Genomic DNA, 19,988 nt, shown 5'->3' with positions numbered 1-19,988 from the left:
CCTTTGTTTGAAGATGGAAGTTATGGTAGCATGCTTGGTGGAGAGGAGGCAATCTTAGATGTTAGGATTGCAACACGAGTGGACCATATTGAGCGGGTAAAATGAGAAGGCATTGGACAGGATCAATGGGACAGGTGGTTGGGGAGAGCAATAACCTTCTGTTCAGTGACTTGAGGGAACTGGCTTATGTTAAAAAATGAAGATGTGTTTCAGGTTGTGAGAGATAAGTGAAGTGAAGTAGGTTTGCGTGACGAGACATAGGGCTGAGTAACAGGAGGTTAGTATGAATTTATAGCATAACTGTACTCTTACTGAAATTGCTTGTAGGAACCATTGGTATTGTCCTGAAGGCTGCCCAAGCATGCGCCCTAGTAAATTATGATGAAGCAAGGTTAATGTACTACCCTAAAATTATTACTACCCTAGTATCTACCGAATGCATTTTTAATTAACGAATCCTCGGTTAAAGGGGTCATATAGCAGTCCTATCTCAGCTGTATTAATTAGTAATTTCTGGAATCATGGCATTGCCACGTGATTCATATGAGACTGAAATGAAATCTAACACATACTCCTGTATCCAGCGTTTCCCCTATGCTACCTCTTGGCCCGTGAAAGCACCTTTCTGCTCTTTAATCATAAATACAATTAAGCCTAATTGAATGAATACAGGGACAGGTCTTATTCTGCCATCTGGAGCAACTTCAGAAAATTATAAATGATCTGTCCCTTTTGCGACAAAAAAACATAAGCCTGTGCCGGTTTGACTGCTTCTCCCCAGGTCGTTCCTTAAGTGATTTGGCTGGATCTCAGAGAAAAATACTCCTGAGAAGGAGAATAAGCACTTTACTTGGCTTTGTTGATAATGGGTTATTAAGATGCTTGTCTGTGGTGGCACAGTGAGAATTCCTTGGTATTCTTTCAGGAGGAGGTATCATGTGCCTCCTTGGCAGTGTCCCCCTGATCCCCGCCTGTGGTTAAAACATACCAGATACGTGTTAAAAGGAGTCTTATGATGTGGTTCATTAGTTCAGTTCTACGGTGTCTGCTTTCTCATGGTCTGTGTTAGTGACTGCCAAGCAGCTGTCAGGGTCCTCTTCTAAGGAATTATAATAAGCATTGTATGCGCTTTAGTGATTACCATTTAATTATTGTTTCTCTATCTATGTTTACTTTTATATAGTGTCTGGCTGTCCTTTATTATATGCACTCTATATCATTGCTGTAAAGAAGGTTAAAATGTTCATTCCAATCAGATATTTTTGTGAAGGAAACATCTAGGAACCCATCTGGGACACCCCGCACATCTAACTTTCTATAGAAATACCTGGTTAAGAAATAAAATACATTTAAACCATATGTAATCAGACAAATGGTGCAACGAAAGGGCAGCGTCTAATGTGCTGCTGTTTTCTGATTATGCCAAAGCCTGTTAGATGTTTTTCCTAATCATACCTTAATCTGTAGGCTTTCGAGAGACAGGGTGCATTACTGTCTGTAGGCATACTGTATATGCGACCAGAAGGCTAAATATCACTTAGGTGCCTGTTTATACAATAAGCATTTCTATTCCTGAGCTTTAGATGTTTATGTTTTAGTTGAGAGCAAATCCAGACTAAAAGAGAAGGGGAAAACTATCCTTTGTGTTGCCTTGTGTCATTCGATCGCTAGAAAATGTAGGGCTAGATTTGCATTTACATTTTTGACAGGTGCATCACATAACATGTCAATAACATTATGGTTTCCCTGTACGGTGTCTCGTGATACAGCATTCACACACATACATTCACACACATACATTCACACACATACATTCAAGTCCTATCCAACACATTCATTGAATAGAAGTAAAAAGAACACCCTTGAGGGGACACAGAAATAATCTAGTCAATGGGTGAACGCTGCCTAACACATCTACCTGCACAGTATACTTACATATACTTGTGGTTCTATTCACATTCCATGCACTTGCGCGGCAAGCGCTTCCATTCATTTCAGCAGGAACGTTTTCCTGCTACTAATGGCTGCTTCAAACCGCAAGAATCCCTGGATCAGGGATGAGTTTTGTTTTATTTATCGTGCATTATCCTTTTGTGGGAGTGTCAAGGACATTAAACTGTCCGGTTATCAGCAGCTCAGGTGGCAATTGGCCCGCTCCCCCTTTAGCAGCCCACCCTTGCCTGGATCCGCTATTCTTCGTCAGATTCACACGTCCGACGGCAGAAGGACCAGAAATTCTGCACCACTTCATCGTGGACAAGCAAAAGCCCTGTCGCTCCTATACAGCTGTTAGATAAATGTGGCTCCATGCAGAATTGTAACTCCGATGCTGTCAGCGAACACATCGCTGTCTGCCAGGTCCACTGCCTGCAAAGGGATTTCAGCCTTGGCTTTATTTTACTGTTTTCGTGTTGCTAACTAAAGCGTTGCGTTCAATTTCCTACAAATCATAACAATAAAGACCCCCTTACCGCTTCCAAGAGGTGAAATTAGCTTTCGACAGATATTTACCTATTTGACAGGGGACTTTATTTGTTTCTTCAGTTAAGTATGATCACAGCCATGAACACATTACCTTTAAATCTTGCCAATTCGGTGCAATATAAGTAACTCAACCTATTTTTCCCCCCAATTTTTATTGCTGTTTTAAAATTCAGACCTACAAATTACACACGTTACAAGCCAAGAAAGCAGACATAAAAAATGTAATCTATCACTTTCTCATATAGTCCCAGCGTGACATGAAATAAACCAAAGCATATCCAGTCCCTACATCATCATGTTTTTTTTTTTTCTTTTCTGAACTTAAATAGAACAGGTTTTTACAATTAAAATAAATAAAGGGAATTCCCTTGCTAGAAAACTAAATGCAAACAGTTTACTTTATCCTTGATGGGTTTTGGGGAGTTATAAACAATGGAAGCGATTGATCTCGCGCTCCACAAATAAGTACTTACGGTTTTGCAAATGTTTTTAATTTGCAGAAGCGTTACGTGTAGGGTTTCAATACGACCGCTTTAATACGCGCCACACGCGGGAAATATATACCGAAAGGTGTGCTAAAAAATACTTGTGCATTAGAGCATTCGGCTTTCCGAGACAACCAAAAGGTAACTCTTTAGCCATCAGTAAACTACAAATCCCATGATCCTTAGGCATGATTTAGCTTGAATCATGTGTGGTATAGTTTAATTACAGCTGAATTTAAAATAATTAATAATAAATTAATAATAAGTATTCATGCATGATTCCAACTCTCTGTGACAGTCCCTTGTTCTTATACTGAATATTTAATTGCCCCAGCTTACTTCAAATTTGAATATTATGGGGTTTTTTCCTTAACGTCAGAGCAATCCGTACATTCTGCATTCCATACGGTGTTAAAGTGTGTATATATATATATATGTGTGTGTGTGTATGTGTATATATATATATAACATATTTGCCCATTTTACCCTACTCCATATAGCTGCTACTTACTTAATACCACACAGCGATGATGTGACAACCAAGAGTCTACGTATGAAAAATAACTAATGCACAAAAGAGTGATCTTGCACCAAAATGACTTTTATATATATACCGTATATATCATATATATTATATATATAGTAATGTTCGCCACAATATACTTTCTAAAATATTGCACACCAAAAAAAGGTGTTATATTTTAAAGCCATAAGATACATAACTAACATTAAGATACAATTACGTGTTTGGTTGTGCGTTTTGTATGGTTTGGTATAAACGTTACATTTATTCTGTGCTGCAGCTGAGTATTTCGGATTGCATGGTACTTATTTCCTGTGTAATTACGCAGATTTTGGGACCAAAGTGTTTTGCGCACGCCTGAATGATTTCGGCAAGGATAATGAAGAAATTGCAGCTGAGTGATTGTAGCTCTGCTGGGACCGGGCGAGGTAGATAGCATTCTATGGAACAGAATTCAGATCCAAAGCATCTGGACCACCCTCCCACTGGGGATAGAGTGCAGCGAGTTCCTAAACGAGGCAAACCTACAGTCCTAACGTGAAATGACCCTCCGTTTGACTCAAACCAGCTGCATGCTAGACATTTCTAGGTCATGCTTCATTTTTTGAGATTTTAATGCATGCGCACAATTTAGTCAGTAAAGCATCAGTAAAAAAATGACTAATATTATTATAATTAATAATAATAATAAATAATAAAAATGAGTAAAATGCGAACTAATTATGGATATTTTTTCTGGCTTTGTATTGGAATTTTTACCTTTCACATTTTAAACCCCTGAACCTGCTCCGTAGGATAATGCAGAAATAATGAAAAATGTTAATTTCCAACGTCTCCCCGTCTTAGGCTTTTTACTGGTTTCTCGTATACAACCCTAATAACGAGACCTTATTTATTATTTTCCTCTTTTTATGTTGGCTGTATTTTTAATGCCTTAAGGATCTCGGCTTTTGATTGCCCTTGAACTTGATTTAAGTCAGCAACGAAATGTATGGACTGTTTCATTTACTTGGGAAATTTAATAGACTTCTCAAATGTGGAACAGTTACAGACTGCGAGGAAACAGAAATCATCAAATTACTGTATTCCTTCCTGTCTCTTGATTATAGTTTGGCAATTTTCGACAAGCATTTGTCTTGTGATTCTGGAAATGTTTCAGTTGGCCATTTATCTACATTTACTTATTATTAATTTGGTATTTAACAGCAATAGTAACATATATTGTCTCTTTAGGTAAGAGAATTTGGCTAGATGTTCCATAACCTTTGAAGATCATAGAACAGTACTGACCGTTCCAATTGATAATAATTAAATTAGAGATTTTTAAAATGACTGTATAATTAATGCAAAACTCATAGATCCTGCGTGTCTTAATGTATACGTATATCATTTGCTTTATATTAAGAAGTGTCAATGAAATCATCTTAAACCTTAAGTGCTCTGACATTTTTCTGATCTGTGAGTTTCTTTTAATTTTCTTTTAATCAGGACAAAAAAAAGCCTTACTTGCAGAAGTATATATCTGATATACTGGCACCTCCGCCGGTTAGAGAGTTAGCTCTGGCTTCTGCGCTAGTATCGGCCGCACAGGCAACCGCAGGGCGAGTTTCTAGATATTAACAAGGGTTCAGCACATTCAGCACAAGCAGCTTGGGTTGAACCTTCTACAGGATCAGACACATCATAATTAAGCGCCTGCATGTGTGTGTTAACAGATTTTAGCTCGATCATATGTATATATTTTTTTACGTTTTATGGAAATAAAATGTGCACCCCTATATCTAACCAATGCTGCCACGTGATATATTTACTTTATTAACGCAATGAAAGGGTTTAGCCATGCGTTTAAAGCTGCACATGCATCATGTGATTTTCTTATTATGTGCCATATTTTTAATGGGGAGAAAAGTACGTTAAGTGCACAGGTTTCCAGTAGATTTATTGTCTCCGTTGTCTATGTACTACAGACCTCTAGTGGGATTCTTAGATATAACTACTAGGTGACAAAGGGTGTCTGGGAATTGATTGAAATGCCTTAAAATAATGGATTTTTTTTTATAACTCTGTGATTTGCATTGGTTGATTAATTGTCTAAATCAAATAATGCCTTGGTTACTTATTACACACATACACACATATATATATCCTTATAAATGAGATAGAGAATTTGATGGCAGGTAAGAACCATTCAGACCATCTAGCCTGCCCATTCTTGTCTTAGATTCAGGATAGCCATATACCTATCCCATGCATGTTTAATCTCTCTCGCTTTATTAGCTTCTACCGCTTCTGATGAAAGGCTGTTCCATTTATCTACCAACCGTTTAGTAAAGTTAAACTTCCTTACATTACATCTAAACCTCCTGAACCTCCAGTTTTTGACTATGGTCTCTCGTTCTAACATTTCCCTAACCAATAAACTTCCCTCCTGTACTTTGTTAAATTCTGTTAAGTATTTAAATGTTTCGACAACATATCCCCCCTCTCTCTTCTCTCTTAAGCTATACATATTGAGTTCCCTTAATCTTTCCTTCTAATTTATATTCTTCAACAATTTACTGTTTTAGCAGCCCTCCTCAGAACTCTCTCCAATGTGTCTATATCCTTCAGGTTGGGTCTCCAGAACTGGAGGTGAGGTCTGGCCAGAGATCTGCAAAGTGGCAGAACCAATGGTCTCATTGTGCTTCTATTGCTTCTACTATACGACCCAGCACCCTGCTTTAGTTTCCGGTGCTTTACTGCATTTCCTGTGTACCCCCAATATCCTTTTCTTCTCTTTTCACTGAACAGCAGTACCCCCATGGGATATTCTACATTGGTATTTTTACACCCCAAGTGCATTATTTAACATTCATCAACATCAAATTACAGCTGCTTCATTCTTGACAATTGTTCTCATTCACTTTGGCACTTGGCTTGTTCCACAAGGTATCACCTGCAAAAAGACATAGGTTCCTCTGAATATACTCCATTAACCACAATCTTCTGTATCCTGTCACTCAACTGTTGCCTTATCCACTCAGCTATTTTAACATCCAAACCCAAACACTGCAATTTATTTCTATGTCTTCTTTGAGAAGTAGTGAGGCTCCATGAACTATAATCTGCTTGTTTTCAAACACGGTTTCTTTGGCCAGACAGAGTTTTAGAGGTGCTGTTCCACGTTGATAGAAAAGCGTAATAGTATTTAACCAAATAAACCTGAGTATATATTTTTGCTTTATTAATTTTTTCCGAAGGATTAATTACATAAAAGGAACACAAAAAAAAAAAACATTTAAATGCTTTTTCATCTTAATTTGGCAACAATCTAAAAGTGCTTGCTTTCGTGTCACGTGACAAATATTTCTGGCAAAAATGATGAATGAGTCTTTGATGATTGATGATTAATAGTACTGTGAATGATATTTATAATTCTGCATTTAGTTAAATTTAGATCGTAAGGGCACTTTTAAGGTATTTATCATCTTGCCTCTTGTGAAATTTTCTGACAAGGTACCAATAACACAGGTATAAATCAATATTAATTAATATATTGAAGCTCACAAGCTTGCAAACAAAGAACAACTTAAATAAAATATCCTGAGATTGTAATAGTTAAAGTAACTTAATGCTACCAAAACAACACGCAGAGAATCATATCTACTGTACATAGTCATGTTACGTTAAGAGATGCAACACAGGACTCGTTTAGGCAGAATATATCAATGTAATCTGCCGTTGTTTTAATATAATATTGAACATATGGAGTGTGTTGAGTGATAAGCAGTCGGTCACTTTGCAGATTAGGTATTTCCCAGGTCCTGGTTCACATGCAGGTTACGTTTTATAAACATTAGACTGGTGAAAACATACTACAGTAGCCCACTCGTTGATAGATTCTCCGGTGGTTCGAGGCTTTCTCTAGCCACAGCTCTGTTTGTTTTGTTGGCTAATAAACATCCAAGTAGAAAAGAATATGCTTTCGTTGAATAAGAGATTGCTTAGGCGGTTTAAAATGGTTTAGCAAACCCGGTTCTCGAGGCTTGTTGAGGCAACGGCAGAATGTTAGCATACATCTGTATGCATTTAATGTATTTAGTAAAGTAGAACTAACATCTGTATCCACAGATGGGTCTGTATATGTGTGAAGTGCATCATATTTTTTTTAAATGTGTGTTTAAGTAAGTTAATATTTTTTAAGAGGTGTAGAGAATGCACAAAAAAATCACAGAACATATTCAATGCAAAATAACCAAACCTACAGTTCAGTTTTGCATCATAATAATAATATTAGTAATAATAAAATAAAAAGGGTGCATCCCTTGCAGAGTCACATATTAACCATTAATTTGCAGAATACAAGGGGGAATATGTATAAAGAGGAGTTCTGGTGGAAGGTAGTAAAAATTATGCTTACCCCTAAGAGTTTATCACTGTGTTCTGCGTGTTACATATTTGGGAAAAGGCAATTTCACAATCTCCAGCACAATCAAGTATTTACTATTAATACAGGGTTATTGAGATATATATATATATATGTACCGTATATATACACTGTGGCTTGATGATGAATATTTATTTCACTTTGTATTTTCCTTTTTAGAGATTAAAGGCAGCTTTAAGCCATCATCCAACAGCCATATCCAATGGAAATATGAACACAATGGGTCACATGATGGATATGATGAGCTCCCGACAGGATCAACCTTCTCATCACCATATGCACTCTCATCCACATCAGCACCAAAGCCTACAGCAGCATCACCCGTACCCTCACCAGCAGCACCAGCATCCGACGCATCACCCTCACTCCCAGCCCCATCACCAACAAGGCCACCCTCACCATCACTCCCACTCGCACCTTCATGCACATCCGTCACACCATCAGACGTCCCCACATCCTCCTCTACACAGTGGTGGACAAGCACAGGTAGGACACATCTCTGCATTGCATTTATGGTGTGGGATATAAAACATCTTGATTTGCAGAAACGTGGCTCTTCACTTGAAAATGGTGAGAGCATTACCTACCCTTATACAGGGTTAGCCCTGAGATTACTGGCATAAGTAATGAGTGCCACTTATACTAACATACATTCTGCTATTCTGCAAACTAGATCTTTGTTTGACAAAAAACATTCTCACTTTGAATATTATCTGAATATTCGGAGAGAAAATCTGAGTTTATTCCTGTGGTTTCTCCTTTTAATATTCTGGGGTTTTAATTCAATGTAATAACTCTTGTATTATTGGAAATATTAGTAGTTACCAGAGGTGTTGTTGGGGAGCAGTAACTGATGGACAATCCAAGTGTATATATTATAAACTCTCAATATTATGTGAGCTACTATACATTTTTTCATTAGAGGAATATTATCAGAGTCTTTCTGTGCAACCAAAAAGGTGAACTGGTAATTGGGAGGTAGCGCCAGTCAAAAAGGGTGCTGGAAGTTTAACCTGGGTAAAAATGTAAGATTCAGAAGGTGACGACCCCGTCACATTTGCCAGGCTGAAGCAGTTGGTTTGTGCGTTCTCTATCGTTAAGCTGGTACTTGGTGAATAAGCACTTGTTGTCATGTTCTATGCTCTACCAGTACAGCTCCTGCTGACCTTCAGAGTCAGAGTGACAGCCGATTTTTTGCAGAGTTTCCATAAAGCTAAAAAGAGGTCGTTGTGGTTCATTGGGCATCTCCAGTTCTGCTTCGGAAAAATAAGTAGAGAAGGGTGATGACTTTAATATATTTAATAGATTCAAGCATATTCCTGGAGCAAGAAGGCTGTGATAAACAAATTCTGCAGATGACCATCACACCGAAAGTTTGATGTTCTGAGTTGTCATCACCTGTACATAAATATGCACGGATCTTATAAAACATAGAGTGTCAAAGATACAGGACCTTCTTTCAAATAACGTCTGCGTCCGAACTTGAAAATAATCCAGGAAATAATAATTTTATAGTTCTCAAAACATCTTTCCGATAACTACCTGAGAAATGGGCATAAAGCGCCAGTGTAAGCTTGATGGTCAGTTTCAGAACATGCTGTTTCTGAAAAAACGCCCTCATCACTGATTAAAAAGGTTTGAATACCGTTTGTAAACATGCCACAAATGTAATATTTCTATTACACATTATGCTATTCCAGAAATGTCTCCCAACATTGTTAAAAATGTTGGGAATGAATGCAATATGATCCTGTGAACAGGGCCGGCCCTACAATGGAGCCGAGTGGGAGGAGAGAGAGGGGCGCCGAGTGGTTTTCGCTTACCCGCTCGCTGCCCCTCTCTCCTCTGCGAGCCCTCAAGCTCGGTCTTGGTGCCGGCTTGTAATGCTGAGCGCCGGAAGTGACGTCAAATTCTGGCGCTCAGCATTACAAGCCGGCACCGTGGCAGAGCAGGGAGACTCGCAGCAGGACTGTTTAAAGGTAAGTACAAGGGGGGGGGTTGTAGATAATGGCGTCGGCAAAGTTTAAAATGCCCCCCCCCCGGCGTCGGCAGGGGGGGGGGCGTCATTTTAAACTTCGCCCCAGGCAGCATTAAGTCTTGGGCCGGCCCTGCCTGTGAAAAGGAAATCCTTCTTTAATGGTATTTTAGATTATTAGAGTATTTTTTCTAGGCACTGTATCTTTAAGCTGGGTAATTTTCATTACAAAATACAGTATGTAAAACCACAAAATAGAAATCTATTTCATAAGCTATTTTTTCAGATGCCACATTTTTATAAAATGTGTAAAATCCAGTTTGTAATTAATTTACCATTCCAATGTTCTAAAATGTGTCATTTCTTAATGTATATAACTGGCTTTCCATCTGTCTGTTTTGCTGAGTACCTATTTACTAATTAAAACCACAAATTATAAAGAAATTACAGTATTTTTTTAAAACCTAGTTTTAAGTAGTGCTTTTAACCTGCAATTCCAACATAATATTATATACATTTAAAACACTGATCATTTTGTGTTCGTATTGCCAATCAAGTAATTGTATACATGGGGAATATCTTTAATTTACCATTTAGCTCTTTTTAGAAGTAAAGTTAATCTCTTACTAAGCTAAATAGAAACTCGTTATTTGGCTGCCTACCGCTGACACTCCAAGGGCTAATTTACAATTACCTCTTTTTTTGACGTTACAAGACTGCAATTAACATCTAATTACTGTATTTTCCTTTAAATAACTTTTAAGAAAACATAAGTCTGCTTTCAGATTCTAGCGTCCTTCTCATCCCTACGGCAGAACTGCAGCCAAATGCCTGGGAAGTTTTTTTGTAGTCTGCTGGTAAAAGTATAAAGAAAGAGGTGTTTAAATTAACCTTATAAATGCTCGTCTGTGTAGTAAATAAAGCAGGAAAATCTTTTTTTTTTTGAGGGGTGGAATTTAAGTCAGACGACAAGGCAAATGTGTTAAAAATAAAGCTGCATACATAAATTATAGACCTCTGAAGTGTCAAAAAGTTGTGCTCTATGTACAAAATAACAGACTGTCTTTTATGTGACAGCTATGGTGAAATGTTCAAACGCCGTCTTCAGACCATTAATTTCCAGACTTTACTGTTATTAAAAAAAAAAAGATACAAATTAGAAAAGTCCTTCATTTTACAGGTGCGCTCCTCAAATAAACACAGCAGACGTACGTAAGAGAATGTCATTCGACATGCCATGATTTGCAGAATGCTACAAGTGCTTTATAGAAAGCACTATTTTATATTATATTTTATATGACTGCATTAAATAGAATGTATTAATACCACGCAGAAGCATTTTTCTTGCTTTCCTGCTGTCCTTAGCAAAAAAAAAGTAAATTTTACTATTCAATACATAAATTAATAAACACTTTACGGTGTTTACGGCCTAAAATATTAGATTAAGCGTATATTACAGATGGGAGCAGCAATTGTAACTTCCTGTTAACAAGATTTGCATGCTGGGATTTCTTTCCCTTTAGTAAACGTATAATTGTTTTACTTTTGGGACATTTTGCTGAGAGGAAGGGTAGATAATGGGGGGCGGCAGGGTCGGAGCGAGAGGAAGGGTAGATAAGGGGGGGCGGCATTTTAAACTTCGCCCCAGGCGGCATTTTGTCTTGGGCCGGCCCTGTATAAGTAGTTTCACTAACTTCGTTTACTAAGCCAAAAAAGGAGACAGTCCCCCTTTAAATAGGCATATCCGTCATATTGTAATTTTAGTTAAAAAGAAATCAAATCACCTTGTTCTTTAAAACACATTTTTAGTTATTTTGTAAAGATTTAACAAACACTGTGATTGTGCAACTTTAAATTAAACATTGGACATTCACATTACAGGATTAAACGTAATCTCTTAAATATAACCGGGTGTTCTCGTCTTGTATTGTGTTGTAACGCTCATGGAAATCATAATGTTCCTAGATCTATAGGTCCTCTGCTTAGTCACCATCGTTTAGTGAGTAATTTCACCTATGACGTGACCGTTGCAGAAGCTCTGCTTGGGAGACTAGAATCATATCGGCAGCCCATCGCATAATATACAGCAGGGGTGTCCAGTTTTAGGTTTCTCGCATGCCAGAATGTATTTTTTTTATTCTAAAAAAATATCACTTATGGGTACAAAATTACTAATTAGCGCTATACCATCAAGCGGTGGAAATTCTGAAAATGTTCTTGTTAGCGTGTAACAATGTAAATGTCTGCAATATAAATAACTGCCTCAAAATATTGTTCGTCGCCAAAGAGATGCTTGGAGTAGTTCAAGAAAAAATAAATTCTGTTTCAATGTCTCTGCTTTACAAAAAAAATCACAAGTATTACTCATTTTAGGTGGATAGCAGTTAATCAACAACCCCCATGATAATTTGCTGGGCATTAGCGTATTCAAAGTCATGCTTTCATTCAGAGACACGCTGGTGGCAAACACTTGGTCAGGAGAAGCCAAGGCTAGTGCTCTAAATTACCACGTGCAGGATATGGTGTAATGTCACCTTGATAAATGAGATTCTCTTTAATTTAGCAATTTTCCATAAAGTGCGTATCAAAAATAATTTTGGGAGCTGGCCAAGACTTTAAACATGTTTCATTATTAGATGAGGCCAAAGGATCTGCATCGCAAGAAGTTAGAACCAAGGTGCCAGCAAACAACTTAAGTCATATGGTGCTCAAAACGAATTCGTGGCGCTAGCACCAAAGGCGATGAGGGTTATGTAGGGAGAGGTGTTATGGCACAAAGTAATGTAATCGCCGTAGCAAACGGTGTAATGCTCCTGCTTACTTTTACCTACCTTTTTTTTCTTTCCTAGCTTGTAGGAAACTTACACTTTTCATTCATCTGGTTTGTGAAAGTCAAATATCGAAACATAACCCATTAGCAGAGTTTCACTCTAGTTATGAATTGAATATTTCGCATTTCGTATGACTCCTAAGCAGTCGATATAGTGAATTTTATATATATATATTTTTTTGCGTATGCAGCTCTCACCAGCAGCACAGCAAATGCAGCCCACTCAGACAATACAGCCCCCTCAGCCGACAGGGGGCCGTCGCAGGCGAGTGGTGGATGAAGATCCAGACGAAAGGCGGCGAAAATTTCTGGAAAGGAACCGAGCTGCTGCTACCCGGTGCAGACAGAAAAGGAAAGTCTGGGTGATGTCACTGGAAAAAAAAGCAGAGGAACTTACCCAGACAAACATGCAGCTTCAGGTGTGTACTGTGCGATGCTAAGAGACAGAGAGAGACCCACTGTCTACAAGCCATTAGATTTATTATAAAAACACAGACATTCTGCTCATGTTAATGATTGAGGTCCATCACACGTAAAAACATTTCATGCTGAAGGATGCCATGGGCCGCTCCGTGAAAGATTCCTTTCAAAGGAGTTTGTATCAATGAGAATAGGGTGCATTGGGTTTTTATTAAACATTATTAAAAGAAACTAATACAAATTGACTTAATACCATGACATGTTTTCTAACCCCACGCTCAAGGCTGTGGTCTCTTTTGGGCTTGACCATAAAAGACGTTTTCAAGCTATTGATAGAACAGTTCGCACTTTTTTGTAAAGTGACTTTGTTCTGTTTTCACAAGAATAACGAATATGTTCATTTTTAGGAATTGACCTGATTATATTATTATTATTATTATATTATATCAAAAAAGCTTCAATATTATTGTGGTTGTGTTAGGGATGAATTTATTATGTATTCATTAATTTTTTTAGACTCTTATAGATTGGGGAGATTATGAGTACATAATCAATGTTTATTTAGGTTTTAATGTATTTAATCTGTATAATGTATTGCACCAACGGAAAAAAAAACACTAATTGCAATTAAGAAACTACAATATTCATAATCATTCACAATATTTTAAGTGCCAAACCTGGAGTCAGTTGTGCCCGGTCTATCTTGAAAAGTACCAACAGTGGGCAAAATGACTTCCGTTCCTTGTGTTCCAATGGATGAGAAAAGAATGATCAAATATGTGTCACCTTGCTGGCACCCAATGTATTATCCATCTTTTAAAAAGAATTACAAATAGACAGATCGATATCAACATCAAACAAGCAGCAAGAAGCCAAGCTCACATCTGCAGATAATATTTCGTTTACGTGTCCTTAATGTCTAAGCATAAGACGTGCAGCGGTTTAGAGGTCTTGCTTTTATTTAAAAGGGTTAAAAGTCATAGTTTACCTGAAGGTTAAAAATACATCCCTCAAAAAGATCTGTGTCACCACAATGCGCCCCAGGCGGAGATGTTATCTAAGGAGCTTTTGCTTGAAGTGGAAGGGTGAAGGATTAGAAGAACTAACAATTGCCATATGCACCTGCAAAACCTTTACATCAAATGAATCGCCGCCGCCGGCTAACACAGCTTGGTTTATACTTCTGCTTTTTTGGGGGGGAAAAATATAGCGTTTACATTAACATTGTATTTAACATAAAGCTGATTCTAGAGAGGATATTACTGAACCCGTTTAATTTTTTGTTTTGATTTCCTACCATTTGCTTCATTCAGAATACATGGAATTGGTCATCCACGCAAACTAAATAGGGGTTGGTGCTGGTCCTAATTTTGTACCTTTGGGGTCTTACTTTCCCCGTCTTTTTTATCAACAAAGAAATCTTGGGGGAGTAAAAAGTAATGGCCTTCAGCCTCATTGATGATTAGGTCATCGACAATGCTCCATTTTATATAGGGTTGAGGAGGCTCCAGGTGAGGTTTCCCACCTGGGAAAGCAGCGGAGGCTCCGCTGCTTTCCCAGGTCACTAGGTCACCAATTTTTTTCGCTGGACAGGGGAGAGGAAATTATCTATGCCCACCCTCCATGGGTTAGCCCGTTCCTATGCACAACTAGCCCCACACGTGCCAACATACACCGTAGGGCACCAGGTAGCCTTACCTTGGAAGTTTCCAGGTATGGGTACAATGAGGCATGTCTTAGATGAACACTGCTATCAATTTAAACGCTATTTTTTGGACAAGCAGAGGGAAATTAACTCTCTGTGTGTAAAATGCATCTGACCCCCCCCCCCAATATAATACATCTGTTATTTGCTTTTTACAGATACATCGTTTTTCTTCCCTAAGTAATAATGAAATCCACCAGTGAGACTGTTTTCCTTAACACACTATTTTGTAAATGATATGTCTTTGCTAAAGCAACTATAAACAATAATTAACTAGGCTGGTGTTTAGTATGAATTTGTAGCTCTTCGTATAATTTGACCTCAAAGTTTGTTTGTTTAAAGCCGTAGTACGTAATTTTATACACTGACGGTACTTTCTTAATTATGGTATTCAAAATACTGTGTGTGCAAAGTATAGTGAATTAATTGGGCTGGGGTGCTTAACACTGTTGATAAGTTTGTAACACAATAAGTAAGTACATCAACACAAAGGCGTACAATGCAAACATGGGATTTAATGTTTTGTTATTTAACATATTAAATATAAATATTTTTAGGCAAATAATGTAGCTTTTTCTTTGGTCTCCTATAATCTGTAGGTGTTATACCTTTACCAGTTGGGTGCATGCCAATCTTTCCAACTCGTTAACAAAATGTTGCTGACTCCAGTAGGGACATTATTTATTTATTTATTGTGTAAATCCTTGACAGATTCTCAGGTATTCTAGTCTTTTGATGCTTGATTTTTCTTTTTTTTTTTTTCTTTTTTTTGGTGTATTAATTATTTCTCCATCGTTTTTTAATTTTGTATTTTGTTATTTTTTTTAAATTAAAAAAACACCTGCACTTTCTTCTAGAATGAGGTTTCCATGTTGAAAAATGAGGTAGCACAACTGAAACAGCTGCTGTTAACTCATAAAGACTGTCCGATTACCACCATGCAGAAAGAGTCACAAGGATATTTAAGTAAGTATTGGATTTTTGTTTTCCTAAGACTCTCTTTCCTAACTGTCATAAAATAACTTTACTGAACCAGACTGAATTTTTATATTACAATAATTGTCTTCCCATTTAATGTATTACTAATAAAAGCAGTTCAATCTCTACTTCTGTTGGTCTTAAGGAGCAGGTGACCTCTGGAACTGGGCTACAATAGTTAATAGACAGCCATTGGCTAAGAATGATGGGTAATGAAGTCCACGGCAGCACATGTCTTGGAAGTTGCTTTTCCCTGCTTGAGATAAAGGGAGAAAAGTATAACAAAATGTTGCCCATAGTATGATTAGGAGACATGTAAAGAAATATGCCCATATATTCATGCATGCTGTGTCACATGATATTTCACACTTTTTTGTATGGTTGTCTGTTCTTGTTCATTTAATTCATTTTATTTTTTATTTAAAGGAACCTCTGAATTATATAAAAAATGTATATGTATACTGTATATATGTATGGGATGGCATTAATAGCCCGTGAGCAGATCTGTGGGTAGATCCAAGATCCAGAGGCATCGTGTGACCTTAAATGTATGGTGCTTGGACAGGTGTTACTAGACTGGCAGCGTTTTGTCTATTAATACACGCGTCCGGCATCATGTCAATTATCGGAACATGTTTGGAAGTTTAGGAAATGAGTTTCCATAGGTGCTCTCAGAAAATGTCAGAAAACTTCACAGAGACATTTATTTATGAAGAACAACATATTTTTACTTTGATACCCAAATACACAAAATCAGCTTGGGTTTCAGCAACAGTGCCAAAGCAGTCGACAAAACCAAAAAGTAATTAGTGCGTGTTTGAAAGCCAATTAAGTCGTCAGTAACCCAGTACATGGTTTGTATACAGCCAGCAGAAAGCATGAGTGATTCACACAGATACACATTTGAGTGCTGGTGTAAACAAGAAAGAAACACCTCCATGGACTTCCCTCTATGTATGGTTCCTGTGTTTTTTTCTCTTTGGGATGTCCAAGGGTTTCAAGCAGAGACTCTGAATGACAACCTGGCTTCATGCACTGGGCAACATTTACTTATATTCACTAAACTGTGAGTTTGTAGACGAGCTACAGTGCCTATTCACTGACTTTACATCGCAGTATGGAGGGCAAACCCTAGTGAGCTTCTCTTGCAAGAGCTTGCCCAGCCTTGTATAATGCATAGTTTGTGTAGTGAGATTTGTTGAGTACAATCATTTAATAATCTATGCATTATGTAGGGTCGGCTCAGACCTTCTTGCAGGAGAAATTTACCAGAGTTGCAATCTCCCACTTTAGTGAATAATCCCCTTTGTGATATCATATTGCATTCAATTTAATTTAGAATCAAAAGAGAATCATTGGCCAGTAAAAACATTGGTCATTTGCATTTAAACTCTTCTAAACAAGAGGGGATGTGGCTTTTCTTCATTGTGATGTTCAGACACTATAGCAAAATTTATATATTTTTTTCTAATACTTTAATCTGCTTTCCTGCTTCCCTATGCAAAAATGTCAAAGCATGACATCACAAATAGGTGTCTAACAACTCATATGTAGTGTTCCATCTTTGCCCCAGATAATACACATCATACAGTCTTTGTAGTCACATTCCCATAGGAATAGTCCTCCTTCAGTATTAATATTTGTTTCAGAATCACATGCTCAGCTACTAACACTGCGGTTGTATCTTCATCCCGTATCCCCCCCAATCTGGTAATTTGTGTGTATTTTTCTTTCTTGTTATACAAATAGAATTAAACAATTCTACCACTCAATATGTCAATTCATGCTTACTATAGATTTAAACATAATTATTATATGTTTTCATCTGAGCAATGTAAACTCAAGTCATCATCCAAAGGTTAAATAGCTGAGACTGTTTAAGCCCTGAACAGAGGTCGTGATGGCGATTATTTGATCAACTTTTGTATTCTTACTGACTTTTTGTAGTTAATAAAATCATAGCTTTACGAAGTTTGTACAAAATATACCATATTTTTGGAATATAAGGTGCACCTGAAATTGACAAAATTGGTCAAAATATGTATGAGAAATATTTCAGTACTACTTTTGAAATGATTTTTTAAGTGTTTTGGAGCTCTTAGAAAACATAAATAATAATTGAAAAGAGATCCAGCTAAAACCCCTTCTTGCATCCCAGATATGTATGTTAAAAGGGGCTGTCTGATTAGTGGGACTGGGTTTTCCCTTAAACATTTTTATGTTTGTAAAATATTTTTTGTTTTCCTTTATCCATTATTAAAACTTTATGAAAAGTTTTTAGAAATCCCTAGACCCCAAGGATCTCCCTTGGAACTAGAGGGAACCTCATAATGATGTCATGATTACATGGCTGGAGCGTTGCCTTTACATATTTATATTATTATTTTTAAAAATGAATATTATTTACACTTTGTTTATAATTTTACTGACCTGTCTATGGCACCTTTCTGCTGTTCCAAAAAATATGGTATTTTTTGTATGTACAAGGGTTCGCACATAGTAACATATAACATACTCAACATCTTTCTCTGCAATGAGCCTTGGCCTTACTAAAACTAAATTCTATGATGATGTCATCTCTGACCTTCTTGCAAACAATGTTATTTAAGGAGAAAAGCATACTGCAGGAGAGCCGCTTAAAGTATTTTAAAAAAAAATAATTTTCCATTTTATGCAGGATGAGTACTGCTACTCAAAAGCTGCCCAGTGCATGGTAAGTGGAGTCTTTTCTAAAGATAGTTTAACATTTCTTGTCTTTGTTCTATGAGCAAGCAAAGCATGTGTAGTCTTTACAGACTAAGCCATATCATTGTATTTTTACATAATTGTTGCTCCTTTGTAAACCTGGGATCGATCAATCCTGGGCCAGCCGGTTGTGGAAGATGTAATAGGAGCCACTGAATGTTGAGTCATAGAGGGTTGTGCACTTATAGAAAGCACCACTTGGCCCTGTTTAGCTGTGATGCACATTTTGATTTACTTAACCCTTTTAATCCAACACATTTCATCCTCATACCTGGAAACTCTCCACGTTTGGCCAGGTGTCTTTGGATGAATCTGTTCTTCAGCTAGGTCTCTGGGTCTTTTTCTTTTTTTTCCAAAGCAGGGGCGCGGTGTTTGGCATGCCCACTCCCCACCTACCTCCTCCAACCACTCAAGGCTGTCTGGAGCTAGCCATTCCCCATGGATGGTTAACCCTGCCACCAAGGGCAACTGGCCATGCCTCCTCGCAAAGTCGCTCCCATACAAGGGAGAGGTCCATGTAGCCTAACCAGAAAGTTCCCATGTATGGTCATTGTATTAAAGTGGCATTAACCATATAAATCCAATGTCGATGGGGGAAAAAAATATTGGTCAGACCATATAAGTTACTTTTACTGTTTTCTCACTTCTTCAAGATGTTGGTAACCATCGAGCTGTCTCACTTCATAGAGATATAAGGTTACAGTTTTAATTCAACTGAGAGGTTGTATGAATTCTTTTTCATACTGTTTTTCTTCTTTTTTTTCGGGCTTTCTTGTGAAACAACAACAGATATAAAACATTAAAAAATTGCATATAATATGATTTAGAATGTTTATCTTTTATCAAACATACTTTAAGAATGTTGTCCAATTGTTTTCAGGCCCTGAGAACAGTCCACCTGAGAGTCCCGTTTCAGCCTGTTCCCAGCAGCAAGTCATCCAGCATAACACCATAACAACTTCCTCCTCGGTCAGCGATGTGGTAGGAAGCTCCTCCCTCAATGCTCTGGCCAATCACAGAACAGACATAAACCCCATTCTCTGAAATGCTGGATTCAAGAACTGCCTTTGGGAGTTTGGTATTTTATCAGATCTTCCATTTTTATGAACTTTTTTCTCAACTTTATTTGAAACCTGGAAGTATCCTTAGTCCTTGAAAGACCTTGGATTTCCTTTTTTTTATTGTCGCTATATAAATATGTCTTTTTTACTTACGAGAAAGGGATTTATGCAATTAATATTCTAGCAGTTTCGGGAAACACTTGGAGCTTTTATTTTTTGGTACAAGTATTTGTTTATGAACTGAAGCATTTATGTACATAATTTTTGTTTTATATTATTAGCCTCACAAGTCTACTATTTAGCCTAAGCAGCATCTAATTTGTTTCAAAAAATGGCAAATTTGCAACCTTACTGTT

General features: G+C 37.4%; 1 protein-coding gene across 1 annotated transcript in view; it reads left to right on the top strand.

Moving 5' to 3' along the window:
• The window catches only part of LOC149300804 (cyclic AMP-responsive element-binding protein 5), a 158,026-nt gene extending 138,411 nt beyond the window's left edge, over positions 1 to 19,615 (top strand). The window contains exons 7-10 of the mRNA XM_089484872.1: positions 8,078 to 8,404; positions 12,915 to 13,142; positions 15,706 to 15,814; positions 19,452 to 19,615. Coding sequence (XP_089340998.1) covers positions 8,078 to 8,404; positions 12,915 to 13,142; positions 15,706 to 15,814; positions 19,452 to 19,615 — 828 coding nt within the window. The remainder of the gene's footprint in view (positions 1 to 8,077; positions 8,405 to 12,914; positions 13,143 to 15,705; positions 15,815 to 19,451) is intronic.
• The last annotated feature ends 373 nt before the right edge of the window (positions 19,616 to 19,988 follow it).

This window comes from Sceloporus occidentalis, unplaced genomic scaffold (assembly GCF_023333645.1).
Source record: "Sceloporus occidentalis isolate IW3139 unplaced genomic scaffold, rSceOcc1.0.p SCAF_23, whole genome shotgun sequence".
Taxonomy (NCBI): Eukaryota; Metazoa; Chordata; class Lepidosauria; order Squamata; family Phrynosomatidae; genus Sceloporus; species Sceloporus occidentalis.
Note: the sequence above shows the minus strand (reverse complement) of the source record. Positions and strands in the feature narration are given on the sequence as shown.